At 41.9% G+C, this 23416-nt stretch overlaps 1 protein-coding gene across 18 annotated transcripts in view; it reads left to right on the forward strand.

The window, feature by feature from the left end:
- The window catches only part of ARHGAP17 (Rho GTPase activating protein 17), a 90867-nt gene that overhangs the window by 19793 nt on the left and 47658 nt on the right, over nt 1-23416 (forward strand). For 12 of the 18 annotated variants that reach the window (XR_011424704.1, XR_011424706.1, XM_070232059.1 and 9 more), the window contains exons 2-3: nt 11621-11660; nt 15238-15342. Coding sequence is in view for 16 of the 18 variants with exons in the window: in XM_070232059.1 (XP_070088160.1) it covers nt 11621-11660; nt 15238-15342 (145 nt within the window). In the remaining 2 variants the exon portion in view is untranslated. Of the gene's footprint in view, nt 1-11620; nt 11661-12433; nt 12653-15237; nt 15343-23416 lie in introns of all 18 variants that reach the window. The other 6 variants (XM_070232063.1, XM_070232067.1, XM_070232064.1 and 3 more) reach the window with 1 other exon arrangement.

Genomic DNA, 23416 nt, shown 5'->3' on the forward strand with positions numbered 1-23416 from the left:
TGATAGTTTATAGTCTGTGATTCTGCCATACTGTTTCTGTTAAATAGCAGCATGTCGTTGGCCAGGATGGGACCGTTAGGGCTGTGAATCTGTGTTCTTGTTTGTCCCTGGGATAAGGACAGAGGCCCTGCAGGTCTTCTCCCGACCTCCACCTGTACTCTGCTATCAGAACTGTCATTCTAAAACTCAAATCTGATGCCACTCCATTGTTGAGAAAACATCAATGGCTCCCCATTGCCCTCTAGTTCCTACTTCTTTTCAGTCAGGTCCTCCCACCCCCAGTTCTGTGCCCTGGTGCAGGACCCACTCCAAACCCCCTCCTACGCTCTTCGAGTGCTCTGTCTTATCTGAGATCTCCTTGGACAGCTTCCCTGAGAAGCCTTTCCTGGCCACACAACTCATCACTCTTCTGTCTGTGCTGCCAGAGCTCTGACTGAAGTTGATGGTTTGCATTTCTGTCTGTCCCATCAGCTCCCAAGGGTGGGGACTGTGGCTCATGTTTCTCTTTTTTTTTCTTCCCCAGTTGACATTTAGAGACAGCTTCATGAATACTGGCTGGATGAATGAAGATCTAAATGCCTTGTAGCAGGTCCACCCACGGATTTCTATCTAGAGAGTTCTCTAACCCCTCTATGAATGTGCACCTGAGAACTGTGGCGCTGGCACTTTTCCAACCTCATTACCAGCGTGTGAGGTGCAGTAGCTTAAGATGTTGATCTTTGGTGAAGGGTTTTGCTAACTCACTGCATATTCGTCCTCTAAGTTTCTGTGTATTGTGTGCCTGAGATTCACCTTGGTGGCCTCCAGCCCACGGGGCCTTATCACAACCAACTCTTTGTTTAATTGAGCAGCCTGTCCTGCTCCTGCTGTAAGTTTGACATAGCTTTTTGTCTTTGTGTGGTCTGGACTCAACCATAACTTCTCCCAGGAGAAGGTTGAGCAGCTTGATAATGGCAGAAAGGTCATTCTTTAGATAAGAGTTATTACTTGGGATTTATCTGACGGTGGTTCTTATTTATCGTAATTCTCAGAACAGCCAACACTCCATGAACCCTCACTAGGTGCCAGGGACTATGTCTAATGAGATAAATAGGATAAATGAGATAAGTGGTGTTTCTGAACAACTGCTGGGGTTGTGGTGTTATTATTATCGTTACTCCTATTTTACAGTTAGGATTATTCCCATTGTACAGTGGAGGAAATGGAGACTCACGGTTGCAGTTTACCAAGGCGACACCGGGATTCAAAGTCAGGTCTGCCTGAGTCCAGAGCCCTGACTCTTACCTCCTAACATGTTCTGTCTTCTTATCCTTTGCCTAAAATGCAGCTTAGAATCTGTTAGCCATCTGTTTCTTATCGCACAGCTTGCTGACTGTGAGTTATGCGCGTCAGACCACATTGTAGGCCGCCCTGTCCTAGAAGGAGCACCTATGGCCTGGTGCACAGTAACACTCAGACTGTCTCACGAATGTCAACCGTTCACCGCGGGAGCCTCTTTCTACCATGTGCTGGTAGTTACTCTACCACCCGCCAGCCACTGGGACTCTCGCCCTTCTAAAGCAGGGTTCTCAGCCCTGGCGGCACTTTGGAGTGGCGTGGGGAGCTTTAAATAAAAATGCCCAGCCCCACTCTAGAGGTTCTGATTCAGTCATTCTGGGTTAGGGTGCAGGTGTTATTCTTTTTTTAACAACTTTATTGAGATACACTTTCCATATCATAAAATTCACCTATTTTAAGTGTACAGTTCAAAGAGTTTTAGTAAATTTACAGAGTCATGTAACCATCACCACAATCCAATTTTTAGAACGGTTTCATCACCCCAATAAGATCCCTTGTACCCCTTTATGGTTAATCCCCATGCCCACTCTTACCCTGGGCTAACCACTAATCTACTTTCTGCTTCTATAGCTTTGCTTTTTCTGGCTATTTCACATAAACGGCATCATCTGTATCATTTTTAAAGCCTGCTGGATTGTAATGTGTAGCCACAGTTGAGAACCACTGTTATCTCCTAGATTGTTTTTTACTCCTGTTCCCTGGGTTCAGAGTGGCTCAGAAAAATTCCTAGGTGCCTACTAGGGCTGTCTTTTAGATAAGTTGTAAGCAAAATGAGTCCTTGTAAGCTTGACCGAGACCTTATGATCATTTATAACCTGCATTCTATGGGAACGTGCTTTTCAAAGTCCAAATGTGCTGACTGAGGAAGAAGCATTGGAAGAGAGCCTGAACAACCTGTCTTCAGACGCGGAATGCTCCCGCCAGCGGCCACAGCACTGAGTCAGAGCCCAGCCCTTGACTTTGTGTGGCCTTGCCTTGGGCACTTTTGCTTTAAACTTTTTGTGTGGCTTTTTATCTTCTTTTGGAGTCTTACGTTGCCATGGCAATAAACTGAACCCCTCCTCCTGTGTCTTCTCCCATAGTTCTTAGCTCCACATTAACTGTCCACATTGTGATACTTTGGAAAATATTTCTCGCGTACTTTTGCCTGCTTGAATCAGTTTTGAAATCTCAGACAGCTGCCTCCAGGTCCAAGCAGGTACCATAAATGGCTAGAGCTGGCTGGAGAGGGAGGGCCTGGGAGGTCCCCTGAGAGTCCACTGAGGGCAGTTGCAAGGTGTGCTGGTGGCAGTGAAGTGTTCTTCTGACTTCGCCGACTTTGCCATAAGCAGCAATCCTTGGTGGAGCTTTTAGACTTAGCATGGGGTTACAGCAGGGATAGCAAATAGGTTCCATTTCGTGTGCCAGAGGGGAACACCGCCAACTGACCCAACAACAATGTAGGGGATAAGCTTACATGTGTAGGAAAATGATAAAACAGTTCAATTTATGTTAAACTATAACAATTCATCTTAGTCATTGATTGGCATTCAAAGAATGTTACGGAGGCTGAGTTAAGATTGATGAGGGTTTTGTTATTATTGTTTAAAGTGAAAAATAACTGTTACTTATCTTAGGTAAGCTGTAAACATGTGGGTGAAATTCTGTCATTTGGGGAAATAATTCAGAGTATAGAACTTTTAGGTGTATTTCACCCATACCATTACCAAAATATTTTCTATTTGATTGTTTTGCCCCTGATAAATATCCTTTTTCTTTTCAGTGTTATGAAGGGGGATACTTTTTTTTTTCTTTTCCCATACTATCCCTTTAGGGTCTGTAAACTCTTTTTAAAACTTTTTAAAGTACTTTGTAGAATGTGTAACCATTGTTTCACTTGTAAAGTGTCAGAGAGTTCCTTTATTTTTAAAGTCCAATTAAGCAGATTTCAGATTCCCTCGGAGAAATTTCAGAAGACAGCTAATCTAATGAGATAAAACAGGAAAAACTCACTCACTAGTTCCCTGGCTCACTGTGAAGTGAAGTGAATGTGTCCAAACTCAGCACAAAGGCTCAAGTGGATTTTGTAAACACTCGTAACAGGAGATCCCAGTGTTGCACAAAATCTAGTTCCCAGCGGAATGAAATACACCACTTAGCTCTGCTCTGGCTACTGTAATTTACTGCGAATATTAATTCCCATGCCTGGAGTGACCATGTGGTTTGTTGCCCTGTGTACAGTATTGAGATTGGTCATAGTTTATTGTGGTTTATCTTACTCATCAAAGAAGCATTTAAATATTTGGAGGTAACTAGAATTTAAAATCAGTTTTTTAAAAATTCTCTCCATGTCCCATTTCTTTTTTTCATTTTAATTGGTATATCAAAGTGAATGTATAAGTAAAAAACCAACAAAAGTATGGTCTTGTGCGTGAATTTGTAAATGAAAAAAGAACAGCACTGTGATCCTGGGGGCGACAGGGAGCCATTCATGTTTCATGATAGTATTGGCTCCCTGGCCACGTACATATTTGCCATCCCTGGGTAGAGAGTGTACTTGGTGGTAGAAAGATGAGCTCCTGTTCTCAAGGCCACAGAATGGCTGAAAGGATTGAAGAGAAACAATCTAGTGGAGTCTGGAAAAGCCAGTGTCTCTCGACTTTGGAAATGCAAGTTGGGAAAGCACAGAAACCCCCCTCCAAAGTAAGAATTTGGAAGTGATTAAAACAGATTGGAGCTTCATGGGAAACTGTATTTAACATGTACATAGATCAAAGGTCCGCAAACTATGGCCTGAGGGCCAAGGCCAGTCACAGTATGCTCAGAATGGTTTTTGCATTTTTAAATGGTTGAAAAAAAATCAAGGATGGTATTTCGTGACATAGGAAAATTCTGTGAGTTCAGATTTCAGTGTCCATAAATAAAGTTTTATTGGAATGTAGCCAGGTTCATTCCTTTACGTGTTGTCTTTGGCTGCTTTGGGGCTGCAGCGGCAAAGCTGAGTCATTGCAGCAGAGATGGTGTGGCCTGCAAGCCTAAAATATTTATTATTTGGCCCTTCCAGAAAAAGTGTGTTGATGCCTGACATAGAGAATTGTATTCATCTAGATCTTGTGCTGAAATATGTTTACTAGTAGGGATCAGAAAGAGAACAATAGTTAGAATATTTCAGTGGATTTTGAGGATGTGGGTGGGAGAAATGCGCAGGTGGAGGAGAGACATGAGTTCTGATTTTTCTCTGTCACTCGCACAGGGCTGTGCCTGCACATTTGGACTATAATGTCAGAGTCAGCCACCCCCATTCATTTTGGCAGCTGCTTCTCGAACATGAGGCAGAATGTCTAGGAAGAGAAAATACACCTCCAGACCAGTCTTACATCCCAGTCCTCAAAGTGATTCTGAAAAGCCTGCTGGTGAAGTTGGCACCACACCTTGTGAGAAGCCCTTGGGTAGACCCAGGGTTGGCAAACTTTTTCTGTAAACGACCAGATAGGAAATATTTTGAGCTCTGCAAACCATACAGTCTCTGTCGCAACAACTCAACTCTGCTGTCGTAGTGTGAAAGCAGCCATAGGTAATACAGGGACAAATCAGCCTGGCTGTGCTGCAAGAAAGCTTTATTTGTGCACACTGAAATTTGAATTTCGTATACATTCATGTGTTCTAAAATATTATTTATTCCTCTTTTGATTTTTTCCGACCATTTTGAAATAACTGTTCTTAGCTTGCTGGCCATACAAAAATAGGTGGTGAGCTGGATTTGCCAGCAGGCCCTAGTTTGCTGACCCCTGGCCATAAGATTAACTTTCGAAGGCAATACCACGTTTTAATTTCAGTCATGTGGATTTTGCTGTGGTAGGCAATTCTACACATTTATGGCTGCTACTGTTAGTGAATTTTTTTCTTGCTACCTCTTTTGAAATGTGGAAAGTTTTTTTTTTTTTTTGTCAAAGCTGTCTCTATCATTGTGACAGTCATTTCCTTTTTCATTCATTCATTCAATGTCTATTTATTCAGCACCTCCTGTGTGGCAGGCAGGTGCTAAGCTAGTGCTGGATGAGGAGTGATGGGTAAGGTGGACTTGGTCTGTGTCCCCGTGGAGTTCTCTCTCTAGCAGGGATGAGGTCAGTAATGCTCCGTGCTTGGAGGATCCCAGCAAGCACTGAAGGTGTGGACTTGAGCATTGATTTCCATGGCTCCCATACCACATGCTTTCTGAAGATGTGTGTCCCTGAATGCAGTAGTCAGTACCTAGAAAACAGAATGACAGTTCACAATAGGGGCGTTTTGCATTTCGGTGTAGTGATGGCAGGAACTCCTACAGAAATCAGTCCATGATTAGAGATGGAAATTGTCAGGACAACTGGAAATTTTCCTTGACTCTGTCTACTAGTAGGAGCATTTCTGTCTTTTTGGTGAGATGAACTCCTTCAGATTGGGAACGTTTCTGTTTTCTCCTGGCCTGGTCATAGGCTGAGTGAGACTTCCTGTTCACCATGAGTAAAAGGTTGGACATTCCCACAACCAGTCAAGGGAAAGGTGAACTCATCAAGGCCTGCGCAACACTGCTGCTTTTAGGATTTGGGAATTAGGAGGAAGAAATCTTATCCTGGACCAAAAAGTGAGAAATAAATTAAGAATCCTACCTACATAAGCCTTGCTTGATTGCCTAGTGAAGTGGCGCAGTGGCTTGCATAGGAAAAAACAAACCCAGAGTAAAATGGTGAGCAGGAAGTGCCTTCCCGCTTCATATTGTTTTTCCAGTTACAGACAGGAAACTTTCAAGTGTGTTTTCAAGCACCGAATGTTGGATACAAGGAAGGCTCTGACAAAGCAAAAAAAACTCCCATATACAAAAAGTTTAGGTCTGTGCAGCAAAATGTTTGATTTAAAACAATCTGATTTAACAAGTATTATTTTTATTATTGGATCACTTTGTCTTTACATGTCTTAATAAATTCAATATGTTGCTCCCTCTCCCTTTGCTTTATTGATGAATTAACAGAAACTGATCAAAGTTCATGCATCTCAGTAAAAACCAAGTTTCTTTGGCTAATGTAAATGCCCTTCAGTGGGCACCTTGGCCAGTATTCTGAATAAGTGCTGCACTTTCCTTTGGTAAAAATTCCACGTCTCTGGTAAAGACGAACACTCCCAGACAGTTCAGCGTAGCTGCAGTTCAGCTGATCCTTGGACCAGTGCGGTGAAGAGGGAGATCAGGTCATTTGGACCACACCCTGGAGGAGGTGGTTCCCTAACGTGAAGCTGGGCGTAGCACAGGCCAAGCGGGAATCTTTCTGTGAGGTAGTCACCCCAATTTGTAGATTACATTCTGCGATCATGATTGCTTAAAAGTAATTTTTCCTAGATATCTCATATTCATGGATTGGAAGAATTAATATTGTTAAAATGTCCATACTACTCAATGTAAGACCTGAAACTGTAAAAGTCCTGGTAGGAAAAGGGAAAAGCTCTTTAACGTTGGTCTTAGCAATGATTTCATGAATATGACACCAAAAGCACTGGGAACAAATGCAAAAATGAACGAGTGGGACTACGTCAAACAAGAAAGCTTCCGCACAGCTAAGGAATCAATCAACAAAATTAAAAGGCAGCTTACGGAATAGGAGAAATTATTTACAAACCATATATCTGATAAGGGGTTAATATCCAAAATATATTTGGAACTCATATAATGCAATAGCAAAACCCCAAATAATCCAATTTAAAAATGGGTAAAGGGGGGCTGGCCCGGTGTCTCAGTGGTTAAGTGTGCAGGTTCCACTTCGGCAGCCCGGGGTTCACCAGTTCGGATCCCGGGTGCGGACATGGCACCGCCTGGCAAGCCATGGTGTGGTAGGTGTCCCACATACAGAGTAGAGGAAGATGGGCACGGATGTTAGCTCAGGGCCAGTCTTCCTCAGCAAAAAGAAGAGAATTGGCAGCAGATGTTAGCTCAGGGCTAATCTTCCTCAAAAAAAAAGGGCAAAGGACCTAAATAGATGTTTTTCCAAAGAAAACCTACAAATGGCCAACAGGTATATGAAAAGGTGCTGAACATCACTACTCATCAGGGAAGTGCAAATGAAAACCAAATGAGATATCACCTCACACCTGTTAGGATGTCTATTATCAAAAAGACAAGCAATAACCAATGTCAGCGAGAATATGGAGAGATTGGAACCCTTTTACACTGTTGGTGGTATAAATTGGTACAGCCATTATGGAAAATAGTATGGAAGTTCCTCAAAAAGTTAAAAATAGAACTAACCTTATGATCCAGCAGTGTCACTTCTGGGTATATATCCAAAGGAAATGAAGTCAGTGTCTCAAAGAGATATGTGCGCTCCCCTGTTAATTGCAGCATTATTCACAATAGCCAGGATATGAAAGCAACCTAAGTGTCTTGTAACAGATGAATGGATAAAGAAGGTGTACACACACACACACACACACAGGAATATTATTCAGCAGTGAGAAAGAAGGGAATCCTGCCATTTGCACCAACATGGGTGAACCTGGAGGACGTTATAGTAAGTGAAATAAGCCAGACAGAAAGACAGATACTGTGTGATCTCACTTATATGTGGAATCTGTTAAAAAAAAAAGTGAATTCCTAGAAACAGAGAGTAGACTGATGATTATCAGGAACTAGGGGATGGGGGCATGGGGGGATGCTAGTCAAAGAGTGGAAGCCTTCAGTTACGATGGGGAAACTCTAGGGATATAGTGAGCAATATGGTGACTACGGTTACCAACTGTGCTACATAGTTGAAACTCACTAGGAGGAGTTACTGTGATCTTAAGCATTCACACAACAACTATAACAAAAAAAGGTAACTGTACGAGGTGGTGGACGTGTTCATTAACCTGACTATGGTAATAATTTCACAATGTATATGTAAATCAAGTCATCACATTGTATAATTTCAATATATAGCATTTTATTTGTCAATTATACCTCAGTAAAGCTGGGGGGAAAGTAATCTCTCCTGATTTTAGGTAATTTTTAATAATTTCAGTGAACCCTAAAATATGGTTAAGAAAATGCATTGGATATCTTTCTCAAATGAAATTTATCAGCATAATATACAGAGTGTCCACAAAGGCAGGAAGCGTGGGGTAAACTTATTTTAAACTGTCTGTTAACATCTTCATATAATATGTTCTGTGTGTTTTTCAGCCTACAGATACCTTTTTAGGTAAAGTGTCTCTAAATTTAAAGCAAAGGGTCCAGTTGTTCATTTGAAAAGAGGACAATAAATGTACTGATTTGCCTTCTGTTTTGGTTGCTCTGTGTATTCTGGGTACTTTTGTCCAGACTGACAGTTGGGCCCATTGCCTTAGAGTTATGTATCACTCGAAACCATCTCAAGTATGTTACTTAAAAATGTAACCAACATACTATTTTTTAAAATGTACAACTGTGAATACATGTAGATCCAGAAGTCAAATAATAGTAAAAGGCTTAACAGGAGGTACAGTGGGTTCTTTGTCTACTCACCCCACCTTCCCAGGTGAGATTTCCCAACTGAAGAGGCAACCACTTTCACATTTTAGCTGTTTATTTTGGCAGTTACTCATATCCAGATTTATAAATAACGTGTGTAAACTGCTATCCTTCAGGTGATCAAGTGTAGGTGGTATTTATTGATTTCCTCTTACGATCATTGTGGGTTTAGGGCTCTTGTGTGACCTTCCTCTCCGGTTCTGCGCCCTCATCCTTTTAACACAGTTATATTACAGGTTTTGGCTATATTGCTTTTGATATTTATATTATTATATCCAATCAGTTATTTGCAGCTGAACAGGGGAGTGCACTATGACTGTCCTTCCAATGGACTTTTTGTTTTTTCTCTAGTTAATTCTTGCTTTTTAAAAAAAAATTTAGATTTGCTTTATTTTCTTTGTGGCTGTGGCAGTGCTGTGCTCATATAACTGACTCTCTGAAAAAAAAAAAAAAAAAAGAAGGAAAAGAATAAGCCCTGATTTGTATTGTTTGCAATTGTTTGTATTGTATTTGATTTCTCATTTCAAGTTACCAGTGTGAGGTTGCTGAACAAGATGCTGAGAAAAGATGCACATAGTTTGTTCCCCTGTGCCACTGAGCTGTGACTAACTCTTTCACACCTGCTATTAGCCCACATTGGGATTTTAAACTAAATTTTCTTTTTCTTCTATTTTAAAATAATTTTGTTTCATTAGAGGACGTATTTGCTCTGAATCTTTTTTTTTTTTTTTGAACTTGTGAATATTTTAAGGCCTTGGGACTTTCCTCTGTGTATACTTACAAGTACAGAGGGAGATTCTGGAGATCTCTCAGAGGTGTTCAGGGTCCTGTCCAGATCTTTAGGTCCTGGCCAGAGAAGACGAGGTGAAAACTACACAACCCAGTGTGTTATCTCGCTGGAGGAGGGGTGAGGCTATTGGTGAGAGGGAGCAATGGTGAAGCTATGGCAGTCTCATGCCGTGTATGTCCCTGCTAGGCCAACTGTCAGGGCTCTTTTTGAGGCAGTTGCTTGAGCTCATGATGAGCTGGGGCCCTGCTCCACTTCCCTAACTGGAATGACTACCTGTGTTTGGCACTTCAGCAATGCCTGGCACCATGCATGCCAGTCAGGGCTGGGATGGCATATTTCGGCCTGCTGCTTACAGAACTTGTTCATACAGTTGAGAGTGGGCCTCTTCTGGAAGCTTGGACCTTGACTTCATCTTTAGGCTCTGCTCTTGTGGACCTGGGAGGTACTTGAGTCAGGTCAGAATTTCAGCTTCCTGCAGAAAACAATGAGTGAGCCACGACTATAGGCATCTCCAGGTTGACTGGGGCACTGCTGTGACAACTGGTACTGGAGTTCTGTGTGGTAATGCCTAGGTTTTCCTTGACATGCCAATGCCCAAGCACAGGCTGGAGGTGTGCACCATCATCCTTGTTGCAGCTACTGTTGCTCTGAGCTTTATCAGGGTTTTGAGGTCATTCTAGGGGTTCCCATCCACTTTCTTGCCAAACAGCTTTTCTTTCTTTTGCATTGGTTCATGGGCAAGATCATTCAACCTTCCATTCTGCAGTGTATCTAATGAAAAGGCTTCATAATATCTGGTTCATTGATGGCCTTCCCGCACCTCCTGCCCCCTGCAATGTTAAGAGCTGAAACAGACTTTCTTTTTCCTGTAAAAATGTCCTTGTTCATTTCCATGGGAATTTGGTAGGCCTGTTAAATGACTTGGCTTAAATCACTATTTGAACCAGAAGTCCAAAATGGCACTTTGTAGTAATTCTGGGTGTGATGTATATCAATGATGCTGCCCTTTTGAACTGCAGAGAAAAGTCTTCTTAAAAAATTATTGTGATCTGGCAACTGAGACTCCAGCAGCTCTGAATGCTCCTCAGCTGATTGCTGGCCATCATGTCGGTTTTCTGGAAAGGTCAGTGAAGTTAACAGCAGTTCTAAAGCATAGATAAGGGAAAGTTGTGAAAATACTTTGTTTCTTTATAAAGATGAGCTATCTGAAGAAGGGAATACTCAATTATTTTTATTGTGTGTGAATCATTGCATAGTATTTCTGGATTTCTGACAAACTTCTTTCAATAAGACTATGAAACTCAGAAATGATGATTTTAAGACCTGAAGTTTAATTTTCTCCAGAGCAGACTTTTCTCCAAGTGTGGTCTGTAGGCCTCTTGCTGTGGATTTCTGGGCTGGGAGGGGCTTGTTAAAAATGCAGGATCTTGTTGCTGACCTACCGAATTAGAAACTCTTGAGATGAGACCTGAAAAATGGCAGCTTAAATCAGTGAACCCGCTAACCCCTGTGGGGGATTGTGTGCATACCCAAGTTTGATCTAGACCATTTGTTCTGATGTTGGATTGCTATTCTCTGCAAACTTTTGTTTGTTTTTCTTTGGTTTTGCTTAAGTTGCCCTCTAATGTAAAAATTGGTACAATTTCTCCCCTTGTTATCATTCATTTCTGCCTGTTTTGTTTTAAAGATTTTATTTTTTCCTTTTTCTTCCCAAAGCCCCCCGGTACATAGTTGTATATTCTTCGTTGTGGGTCCTTCTAGTTGTGGCATGTGGGACACTGCCTCAGCGTGGCTTGATGAGCAGTGCCATGTCTGCGCCCAGGATTCGAACCAACGAAACACTGGGCCGCCTTCAACAGAGTGCGTGAACTTAACCACTCGGCCACGGGGCCAGCCCCATTTCTGCCTGTTTTGTTTTAAACTCCAGGATAATAGTTATTAAATTTCATGAGTGGCTTTTCATTTCTGGATTTTTAACTCTGAATTTTTAATTTTTCCCACAGAGCTGAGAAAACAGAAGTGCTCAGTGAAGATCTGTTACAGGTAACAAAATAGAATCTTTTTGAAGTGCTCTGTTTAAAGGAAAAAAACCCAAAACCTGTAGATGAGAACTGAAGCTTATGTTTTTTTTACCTGAAAGAGAATAAAATTATTTAGCACGGTTTTGAGCAGAAGGAAAAGCAGTGGAGTTGCACCGTGATAGAAAGGGATCTGAAACTTTGGTGTCATATTGTGAAGCTCAAATGGGGTAGTCTTGTTTTCAAGGGCCAGGGGTGAGGGTGGGGATGGAGGCGGGGCTGGCGGTGTGGCCTGGTCATAGGTGCTGGGCAGGCTGGGGGACTCTAGTTCACCGTTCTGGCGGTGCCCTTGATGAGACAGGCCCTGCCAGCTGCAGCAGAGGACCCCGCTGGCTGGAACCTAGAGTTTTGACTTCTTGCTCCCTCTCTCACTGTTATTCCCCAACACTGGCCTGAGTTGGGTCCTGAGGGAATCAGAGTCTCAGAGACAATGGCCAGATCTCTCAGAACCACCCAGAGGCTTTAGGGTGGCCTCACATCATCAGGCTGACTTTCTTTCTTCTCTGTAGGGAGGGGCGTTTCCCACCAGAGACCTTACCCAGGGCCTCTCCACTCCATCTCTCAACAGATTTCCCTAACTTTGGGGCTGGGAGTTTCTTCCAGGAGGCAGTGGACCCTTTATACACATGACTTTCCCCAGCCCCACTCAATCCCCACCCGCACCAGAATACTTAGGGAAGGATGGAACCTCTTCTGCACAGAGGTTTCTTTTTCTTTTCTTTTTTTTTTTTTCCACAGAGGTTTCTATCAAGTCTCCTCGCCTGTCTTGCCTCTCATTTCCATAACCTACGGCAGGTCCACTCCATTGAGTTCCTGAGTTCCTGAAGACCAAAGAAAGATATGCTCCCAAGTGACTTTCTGTCTCTTCTCATGGAGAGAAGGCGTTGGCATAATTGAGAAAAACGCTGCCTCCACCACACCATGCCGAAACATCCTTCTCAATTATGACAGCCTTCTGTGGGTAGAATATTTTAAGAGCACTTTTTTCTTTTTTTTAGGACTAAAAGGTTTTATTAAGGAGTTGAAGTATTTTTAAAGATTTATTTAAGAATCACATTCTTAACAGTACTTCCTCGTTTTTTATCATATATTTCAAATTCATTTTCAGACTTTCAGAAATACTTTTTGGTCCAGTTAAGCTTTTACTAAACTAGGTTTTCATGTCATTACCTCCCTCCTACATCCCATATCAGTAATGGACATTATCTGATTTAATCCTTGATGCTCTAAGATAAGGCCAGGGGACCTTACAGGCCATTGGAGTGTGTCAACTCAACTGGCAACTGTCCGTTCTTCTCACTTTGCCCAAACATCCAGTGGGGCCTGAAGAGTTTGCCAGTTTCTAGGAACTCCTGTTTTCTAACACAGATACTTACCCCGTGTCTGCCGTCGCTGGGACTGCTGTTTTCCCTTCTGATTTTGTTGTTTGAACTATAAAGAAAGAGAGTCATGGTTAAAAGTGTGGAGTTGGGTGCCCAACTACATGGATTGGAATCCCAGGTCTGCCCCTGACTGGCTGTGTGGCCTCAGGAACTTACTCTTAACCTCCCTGTGCCTCAGTTTCCACTTCTCTAGAATGAAGGTAGTAGCAGTGTCCGCCCCCAGGGTTGTTGGGAGGGTTGAAGGAGTTCAACATGGAAAGCACTGGGAATGGATTACAAGACATGATTTTGTTTCTGGTATGTTCTGGTGTGAAACTTCCCTTAACTTGTGCTGTGTCCTCCCACCTCTTTTCTTAGATCTCTAAGAGAGCAGTTCAGGAGGGTGCCTGTTGATTTTGCTTGTATGCACTTTCTCCAGGAGGCTGTGAATCCCTGGAGGGGGGAACCACAATTTACTTACTGTTGTTTGTCTAATACGTGCACAGGGACTCATATATACTTGTCCTTTCAACAAATATTAAGTGAGCATCTTCCATTCAGCTGCCAGACAGCGTTCCAGGCACTTGGGATAAATCAGTGGACAGAACAGACCAAGGCACCTGTTCCTGCAACTTTACATTCTAGTGGAAATTGGAATCAGTATGAAATGGAGTTTTTTGGGGTTGTTCCCCCCTGCTTTTGTGGCAAAGGAAGAATGTATATCAGTTTTCTAGTGTTTCTTTTTCTTTTTTTTTTTTTAAAGATTTTTATTTATTTTTTATTTTTCCTTCTTCTCCCCAAAGACCCCCAGTACATAGTTGTACATTTTAGTTGTGGGTCCTTCTAGTTGTGGCATGTGGGAGGCCGCCTCAGCGTGGCCTGATGAATGGTGCTAGGTCCGCGCCCAGGATGCGAACCAGCGAAACCCTGGGCGGCTGAAGCAGAGCGTGCCAACTTAACCACTTGGCCACAGGGCTGCCCCTCCAGTGTTTTCAAATGTGGTCGTTACGCGATTTAGAGAAGGTGATGTGGCCTCTCCTCCTAAATATAAACTTGCCTGTCAGATCAGGGCCCTAGTGGCCGGGGCTTGGATATAAAGGAGAGCTGCTGGTGCACTGAGGGCCTTTGAGAAAGAGCCACACACCATTCTATTCCGTAAAATGTTTTGGGGTAAAAATGTATTCTGCCTTGAATTTGTTGATTTCCCTTTAAAATAGAAAGCTTCCTTAAGGCACTGCTCTCATTCTCAGTGAGTCATCAGGACACACATTTTTGGCATTCCTTACTGTAAAAAGCAGCTCTCTTTGCCATAAACAGCCATATCCCAGCAATAATATTTTGGGAAGCTAATCATGATGCATGGGTCCCCTAAGTCAGTGTTTCCTACTGCTGGCTGTCCATTCTGCTTTAAAGGTTTATTTAAAAAAAAAAGAAAAGAAAAAGGAAAAACAAAAACCACCCCAAGCCTAGTAAGGAATAATTTTAAAAGCAGTAGTGTTCCATGTAGGTTGTGGATCATTTACTCTGACTCTGTCTGATGTACTTTGCGGGGAAGGCTTCATGGCTATGTGCAGGAGAGAGCGTCTGAAAGCCCCTGTGGGTTTTCCCACTTGGCTGTGGGTGTGGGTCTGGGCTGAGGATGTTCATTTGCAGTTCTGCAGATTGGACGCAGGCCTTTGCTGGTGCTGGAGTGTGCAGCTCGACAGCCACCCCTCTTTCTGATAGCAAGTTTTAGTCGGAACTGTCCCCTCTCCCTGCACATACAGTCAGCCTTTAAGGGATCTAAAACCCTGGGTGTCAGGGAGGTCGGTGGTTTCCAACCAGGGACGCTTTTGGTCTCTGGGGGGATATCTGACAATATCAATTGATACTGGAGAATGTTTTTGATAGTCACAATGGAGGGAGTGGGGTGCTAATGGCTCCTAGCAGATAGAGGCCAAAGATGATGCTAAACATACCACAATGTGCAGGACAGCTCCCCACAACCCAGAATAATCTGGCTCAGAATGTCCATAGTAAGAAACCTGGTGTAGGTGAATGGGGGCCATTTCCATTTACACCCAAGCGGTAAGAAATTAAACTATAGGATGCTTTTCCTGCCTACAAGCAAACACTACATCAGAAAGATGCTGAGTTTGTTCTTAAGCCCTGCAAATGGCTCATTTGTCTCTGTTTTGTCAGATCGAGCGGCGCCTGGACACGGTGCGGTCAGTGTGCCACCATTCCCACAAGCGCCTGATGGCATGCTTCCAGGGCCAGCATGGCACTGATGCCGAGAGGAGACACGTGAGTATCCAATGCGACTCAGAACCATAGTTCATGTGTCTCTGGGAGGCTCTTCGCCCTTTGATCAATTGGCTTCTCCCAAGCAGCATCAGCAGATTTGCCTTCAGATTTGTACCTTATGTCACCCTTCATGCTCATGACACCTGCCTGACCAGAACATTCTTTTGTGCTTAAGACATTGCTGAGCTGAAGGCTCACACTGCTTTTAAAGACTCACTGAGCCATTTGTCCTTGATAAGAGAATGGACGTGTCGATTATGAATGCTTTGATGGTGAAAAACTGATAATCTTTTTTTTTTTTTTGAGGAAGATTAGCTCTGAGCTAACATCTGCCACCAGTCCTCCTCTTTTTGTTGAGGAAGACTGGCCCTGAACTAACATCTGTGCGCATCTTCCTCTATTTTACATGTGGGACGCCTGCCACAGCATAGCTTGATAAGTGGTGCGTAGGTCCATGCCCGAGATCTGAACCGGTGAACCCTGGGCCACCAAAACGGAGTGTGCAAACTTAACCCCTATGCCGCAGGGCCTGCCCCCCTGAAAACCCTTTCTTAAATTGACTTAGAAAGTAGAATTTATTGGCTTACTAACTGAAAAATCCAGAAGTTGAGATGGACTTGAGGTATGGATTCATCTAGCATTTCAATGATATAACCAAAAATCTAGTTTCTTTCCTTCTTTCCCTTCTGCCTTCTTCATTATCTGCTTTATCCCTAAATGGCTACCTCTCATGGTTGTAAGTTGGCTACCAGCACCTTCCATGGGCTGCTTCCTTGTGCATGTCCAGCAGGAGTACAGAGCATGTCTTCCCACAGTTTTCTTTCTTTCTTTTTTTGTTGAAGTGTAGTTGACATACCCTATTGCATTAATTTCAGGTGTACAGCATATTGATTCGACATTTATATACATTACAAAGCAATCATCCTGATAAGACTAGTTTCCATCTGTCATCACATAAAGTTATTACAATATTGTTGACTATTCCCTACATTGTACTATACATTATATCCCCATGATTTATTTATTTTGTGATTGGAAGTTTGTACCTCTTAATCCTTTTTACCTATTTTGCCGATCCCCCTGACTCCCTTCCCTCTGGCCACCACCAATTTGTTCTTTGTATCTATGATTCTGTTTTGTTTTGTTTGTTCATTTGTTTTGTTATTTTTGAGTCTACATATAAGTGAAATTATACGGTATTCTTCTTTCTCTGTCTAGCTTATTTCAATTAGCATAATACCCTCTAGATCCATCCATGTTGTTGCAAATGCAGGATTTTATTCTTTTTTATGGCTAATATTCCATTTTACATATCTATCACATCTTTATCTGTTCATCTACTGAAGAACACTTAGTTTGCTTCCATATCTTGGCTGTTGTAAATAACACTGCAGTGAACACATGGGTGCCTATATCTTTTTATATTAGTGTTTTCGTTTTCTTCAGATAAATACCCAGAAGCGGTATTGTGGATTATATGGTAGTTCTATTTTTAATTTTTTGAGGAACCTCCATACTGTTTTCCGTAGTGATTGCACCAATTTACATTGCCACCAACAGTACACAAGGGTTCCCTTTTCTCCACATCCTCGCCAACACTTACTTGTTGTCTCTTTATAGTAGTTATTCTGACAGGTGTGAGGTGATATCTCATTGTGGTTTTGGTTTGCATTTCCCTGAAGATTAGTGATGTTGAGTACCTTTTCTTGTATCTGTTCGCCATCTGTGTGTCTTTTTTGAAAAAATGTCTGTTGAGGTCCTCAGCCAATGTTTTAATCGGATTGTTTGTCTTTTTTGATATTGAGTTGTGTGAGTTCTTTATATATTTTGGATATTAACCCCCTTATCAGATATATCATTTGCAAATATATTCTTCCATTCCATAGGCCACCTTTTTGTTTTCTTGATGGTTTCCTTTGCTGTGCCAAAGCTGTTAGTTTGATGAATTCTTATTTGTTTATTTTGCATTTGTTGCCCTTGCCTGAGGAGACATAGCCAAAAAAATATTGCTAAGACTGTTGTCAAAGAGTTTACTCCCTTTGTTTTCTTCTAGGATTTTTATGGTTTCAGGTCTTACATTTAAGTCTTTAATCCATTTTGAGTTTATTTTTGTATATAGTATAAGAAAATGGACCAATTTCATTCTTTTGCATGTATCTGTCTAGTTTTCCCAACACCATTTATTGAAGGGACTGTCTTTTCCCCACTGTATATTCTTGCCCCCTTTGTCATATATTAATTGACCAGCTAGGCATGAGGTAATTTCTGGGCTCTCTTATCTCTGTCCCATTGATGTATGTGTCTGTTTTTGTGTCAGTACCATACAGTTTTGATTACTATGGTTTTGTAGTATAGTTTGAAACCAGGAAGCGTGATAGCTCCAGCTTTGTTCTTCTTTCTCAAGATTGCTTTGGCTATTCAATGTCTCTTGTGTTTCATGTGAAGTTTAGGTTTATTTGTTCTGGTTCTGTGAAGAATGCCACTGGTATTTTCATAGGAACTGCATTGAATCTGTAGATTACTTTGGGTAGTATGGACATTTTAACAGTATTAATTCTTCCAGTTTATGAGCACGGTATATCTCTCCACTTATTTCTGTCATCTTCAGTTTCTTTCATCAATGTCTTATAGTTTTCAGTGTATCGGTCTTTCACTTCCTTGGTTAAATTTAACTTGGTTAAATGTATTGGTTTGGGGCCGGCCCCGTGGCTGAATGGTTAAGTTCAAGTGCTCTGCTGCGGCGACCCAGGGTGTCACCGGTTTGGATACTGAGCGCGGACATGGCACTGCTTGTCAGGTCACATTGAGGCAGCGTCCCACATTGCTACAACTAGAAGGACCTGCAACTAAGATATACAACTATGTACTGGTGGGATTCGGGGAGGTAAAGCAGAAAAAAAAACCCCAAATTTATTGGTTAACTTGGTTAAATTTATTCCTAGGTATTTTATTTTTTTGATACAAGTATAAATTGGATTTGCCCTAAGCTAACATCTGCTGCCAATCTTCCTCTTTCCGTATGCGAGCCAGCACCACAGCATGGCCACTGACAGATGAGTGGCGTAGGTCCGCACCTGGGAACCAAACCTGGGCTGCCACAGTGGAGTGTGCCAAACTTAACCTCTAGGCCACTGAGGCTGGCCCTAAATTAGATTATTTTCTTAATTTCTCTTTCTCTTAGTTCTTTGTTAGTGTATAGAAACACAGCTGATTTCTATGTATATTTATTTTGCATCCTGCAACTTTACTGAATTCATTTATTAGTTGCAATAGTGTTTTGGTGGCATCTTTAGGGTTTTCTATGTACAATATTACATTATCTGCAAATAGTGACTATTTTATTATTTCCTTTCCAGTTTGGATGCCTTTATTTCTTTTTCTTGTCTGATTGCTGTAGCTAGGACTTCCAACCCTATGTTGAATAAGAGTGATGGGAATGGGTATTCTTGTGTTGTTCCTGATCTTAGAGGAAAAGCTTTTAACTTTTCACCATTAGGTATGATGTTAACTATGGGTTTTTCATATATGGCCTTTATTATGTTGAAGTATTTTCCCTCTATACCCATTTTGTTGAGGATTTTTATCATAAACGGATGTTGAATTTTGTCAAATGCTTTTTCTACATCTATTGAGATGATCATATGACTTTTACCTTTTGTTTTGTTCATGTGATGCATCATGTTGACTGGTTTGTGGATACTGAACCACCCTTACATCCCTGAAATTAATCCTAGTTTATCATGACGTATGATCCTTTTGATATGCTGTTGAATTTGTTTTGCTAATATTTTGTAGAGGATTTTTGCATATAAGTTCAGCAGGGATATTGACCTATAATTTTCTTTTCTTGTCATGTCTTTATCTGGTTGGGGTATCAGGGTAATGCTGGCCTTGTCGAATGAGTTTGGGAGCAATCCTTCTTCAGTTTTTTGGTATAGTAAGAGAGGGATAGGTCTTAATTCTTCTTTAAATGTTTGGTAGAATTCACCTGTGAAGCTTTCTGGTCCTGGACTTGTGTTTGTTGGGAGTTTTTTGATTACTGATTCAATTTTATGATTAGTAATCGGTCTGTTCAGATTTTGTATTTCTTCCTGATTCTAGTCTTAGAAAATTATTTGTTTCTAGGAATTTATCCATTTTTTCCTTGGTTGTCCAATTTGTCGGTGTAATTATTTGTCATTATCTCTTATGATCCTTTTTGTTTCTGTGGTGTCTGTTATAACTTCTCTTTCATTTCTGATTTCATTTATTTGAGCCCTCTCTCTTTTTTTCTTGAAAAGTCTAGCTAATGGTTTATCAATTTTGTTTATCTTTTCAAAGAATCAGCTCTCAGTTTCATTGATCTTTCTGTTATTTTTTTAATCTCTATTTCATTTATTTCTGCTCTAATCTTTATTATTTCCTCCCTCTACCATGTTTGTTTCTTTTTTTTCTAGTTCTTTTGAATATAAAGTCAGATTGTTTATTTGAGATTTTTCCTGTTGCTTGGGATAAGCCTATATGGCTATAAACTTCCCACCTAGAACTGCATTTGCTGCATCCCTTACATTTTGGACCATTGTCTTTCTATTTTCATTTATCTCAAGGTATTTTTTAATTTCCTCTTTGATTTCTTTCTTGACCCAACAACTGTTTAGTCTTCCAGTATTTTTCTTAATGGAATGAGAAAACTTCTTTTTCCAAGGCCTTGGCGAGTAGAAGTCTCTTTCCATTGCATTGTTCTGTGTTGAGTCACATTCCACATTCCTGAATATTCCCATTCCGCTCTAATTCCTATGGGTAGGGGTTAAGATTGGGTGAGGAGATGCAGTATACTGGTTGGCTTAAGATAATCATGGCTCATGCCAGAGCATGGGCTGTGGACCTACCTCCAGCTCACAGGCTTCATCAAGAAGAAGGTAGATCCCTAAGAGAAAACAGGACACTGTATAGAAAGGAAGAAGAATGGACTCTAGGAGAACAATCAAATGTCTACTCCAGGATACATTTTTTCAGAGTATCCAGCTTCCCATGTACCACCAGTAGAACACAGAAACTTTTGTTATTTAGGCAGTTTTGTCCTTGGTTTTGCAAGTTGGTTCCTTATGAGCATATGCTAACCTTTAGAAGCCCATATAGAATTAAGGTGATAGTTTCAGTGGCAAACAGGCAAACTACAGTTTGCTATACTGTTTTGTTTGTCACCAGATGTTTCAAAAGTAAGAACTGGTATGCAGATGATGTGTCACCTTTCTTTTATATTTCCTACAGACAGTTATGGCACTTCTTGACAACAAGGTATGCCTCTCTCTCACAATACGTAGTTTTCTGCAGTAGTATATATCAAAGGAGTGGAAGTTTACATACACCTAGAATTCCAGGAATGCTTGCTGTAGGTCTCGTCTGTCAGAACCAGATGCAATCCACTGGTTCTGCCCCCCTGCTCCTTCTCATTCTCTGGCCATGGCTTCTCTTCTGCCTACCCTTTTCATATCGTTTCCTAAGATTCTGTCCTTTTCCTCCTTATTCACACAGTCACATTCCTTGGGCCACCTCTTCTATTTTCATGGCTTCTAACCCATGTGTTTATGCCAGGGACTTCTAAACCATCTTCAACCAAGCAAAAAACTTCCTCCTCTAGATGTCTATTTTATTTATTTATTTTTTTATTTTTATTTTTTTTGAGGACGATTAGCCCCGAGATAAGTACTGCCAGTCCTCCTCTTTTTGCTGAGGAAGCCTGGCCCTGAGCTAACATCCATGCCCATCTTCCTCTACTTTATATGTGGGACGCCTGCCACAGCATGGCGTGCCAAGTGGTGCCATGTGGGCACCCAGGATCCGAACAGGTGAACCCCGGGCCGCTGAGAAACGGAATGTGCACACTTAACCGCTGCGCCACTGGGCCGGCCCTAGATGTCTATTTTAGTGTGCATAACCAGTTCTTCCTTCCGTGTTGACTCTTGAATTCTAACCACCCTATTGTGCAAGCTAGATACTGGGAAGTTATCTTATATTTCCTTTTTTTAATCTTTACCCTCCCATAGCTGCTTGATTAGCAAGTCCTATGATTCTCTCTGTGATTATTTTCTGAATTCCTCACCTCCCTCCGTCTCTACCACCTTCATCTTAATGCAAGACCTAATTACTTCTCACCTGGACTGTTGCAGTCACCTCCTGAGCTATGTTTCCTGCCTCTAATTGCCTTCTTTTCCAGCCTGTCTCCAATCTGATTAGCAGAGTGGGCTTCCTGAAATACAAATTTATCGTGTCATCCTCCTGCCTAAAATGAAAATCTTAGCTTAGTGGGTCTCCACTGAGACCAGAGTGACGCACCTGTGGATATTTGGAAATGTGTAGAGACGTTTTTGGTTGCCATGGGACTGGAGGACACTACCGGCATTTGGAGAGTGGGGACCAAGATGCTATCCACCTCTCCGGTACCTGGAGGAGTAGTTCTACACAAAGAAGGGTCCCATAATGCCAACAGTGCCTCTGTGGAGGGACGACACTGGCTGGTTCCCATTGGCTGGGTGAAAGTCCAAGCTCTTTAGTGTGACTTAAGCCCTCCATAATCTGATGACATTTCTGTTATCAATCTCACTGTCTCCTCCTTCCTCCCATTCATGCTCTAGGCCATGTTCCATCGTACAGTTATGCCTTGCTGTTCCTTTTGACTGCTATGAGGCATAGCCAAGGTGTCACATATATTCATTAAAAACAAATACCTTAAGCTAATATTTCCCAAACTCCTACTGTGTGCAAGTGTTGGAGATATAAAATGAATAAGATGTAGTCTTTACCTTAAAGGTGCTCATGGCCTGGTGGGAGAGATACAAGCAAATGGATAATTATAAAACAACATGCTAAATAAAATATGCACAGGGTATTATGGGAGGACCATGAATGGGCACCAGAGGAGGAGAGGGGTAGTCAGGTAAGGCTTCCTGGAGGAAGCTGGTGGCCCAGCTGTGAAGGAGGGAAAAGAGTGGCAGGTGATGGATGTATTCCAGACCGCAGGGGCAAAGGTGCCTGGCCCTCATTTCTAAAACCTAATACCTTAGCCTTCCTTTTCCAAACTCCAACAAAAGTGCCAAAGACAGGGCTCTGAGGATGTCTACACTCTGTATGTGGGAAGAGGAGTCACCATGGAAATGATGGAAGATAGGTGACCACGAGAGGTCATATAATATGGAGAAAATCATGGCAGTCTAGAGGGCTCTGTGGAGACTCCAGTGGCCCCACGAGAGGCTCCTATGCATGTGAAGAGGGAGGAATTGGAGGGAAGAGAGATGGAGCAGGTGGGCTTCTCAACACAAGCTATTGACATGGCAGAGCTCATGCTGTGTGACATATTAGATCTGAAATGACTTCCTTTTTGTGCAATTGGCATGCATTTTTTTCCCCCTCCCCAAAGCCCCAGTACATAGTTGTATATTCTAGTTGTAAGTCCTTCTAGTTCTTCTATGTGAGCTGCCACCACAGCATGGCTACTGACAGATGAGTGGTGTGGTTACACGCCCAGGAACCAAACCTGGGCTACCGAAGCAGAGCGCACAGACCTTAAACTACTAGGCCATCAGGGCTGCCTCAATATGCGTTTTATAAATTAAGACTTTAGAGCCTTTTAAATGAATCCCTGGTGATTAAAAAGCTGTTCATGCCTAGGAAGTGCTCAGCTGTCTCCGTGTAAGTGTTTGATATCAGTAGACAGTGTCTTCAGTAATAAGCTCCCATGTTAAATAAGCAGAATGTCTTCAGTTACATGCCTCAGAAAACAGGATTGTTGTGGCTTTGGGGTCAGGGCATGGAAACCACAAGCCCTTTACAGCTGGGAGCTTGGGTGATACTTGTTAAAATAGACCTCTCTCCATGATTTTTTTCCCATAGACCCACAGAGTTCCAGGGTTGCACATAACGTATATCCTTTGATTATTGCATTTATTCTAGATTTAAATTCCCTCAGAAAGGCAGCATAACCAAACTGTGAATTATCCTCTGTAACAGTCAAAGCTTGTTTTCTCAGATCTTCAGAATCTAGAATGTGGAAGTGGGAATGTCTCCTACGGGGCAGGTAAAGCCTGTTGTTTATTTA

This window comes from Equus caballus, chromosome 13 (genome assembly GCF_041296265.1).
Source record: "Equus caballus isolate H_3958 breed thoroughbred chromosome 13, TB-T2T, whole genome shotgun sequence".
In the NCBI taxonomy this organism is placed as follows: domain Eukaryota; kingdom Metazoa; phylum Chordata; class Mammalia; order Perissodactyla; family Equidae; genus Equus; species Equus caballus.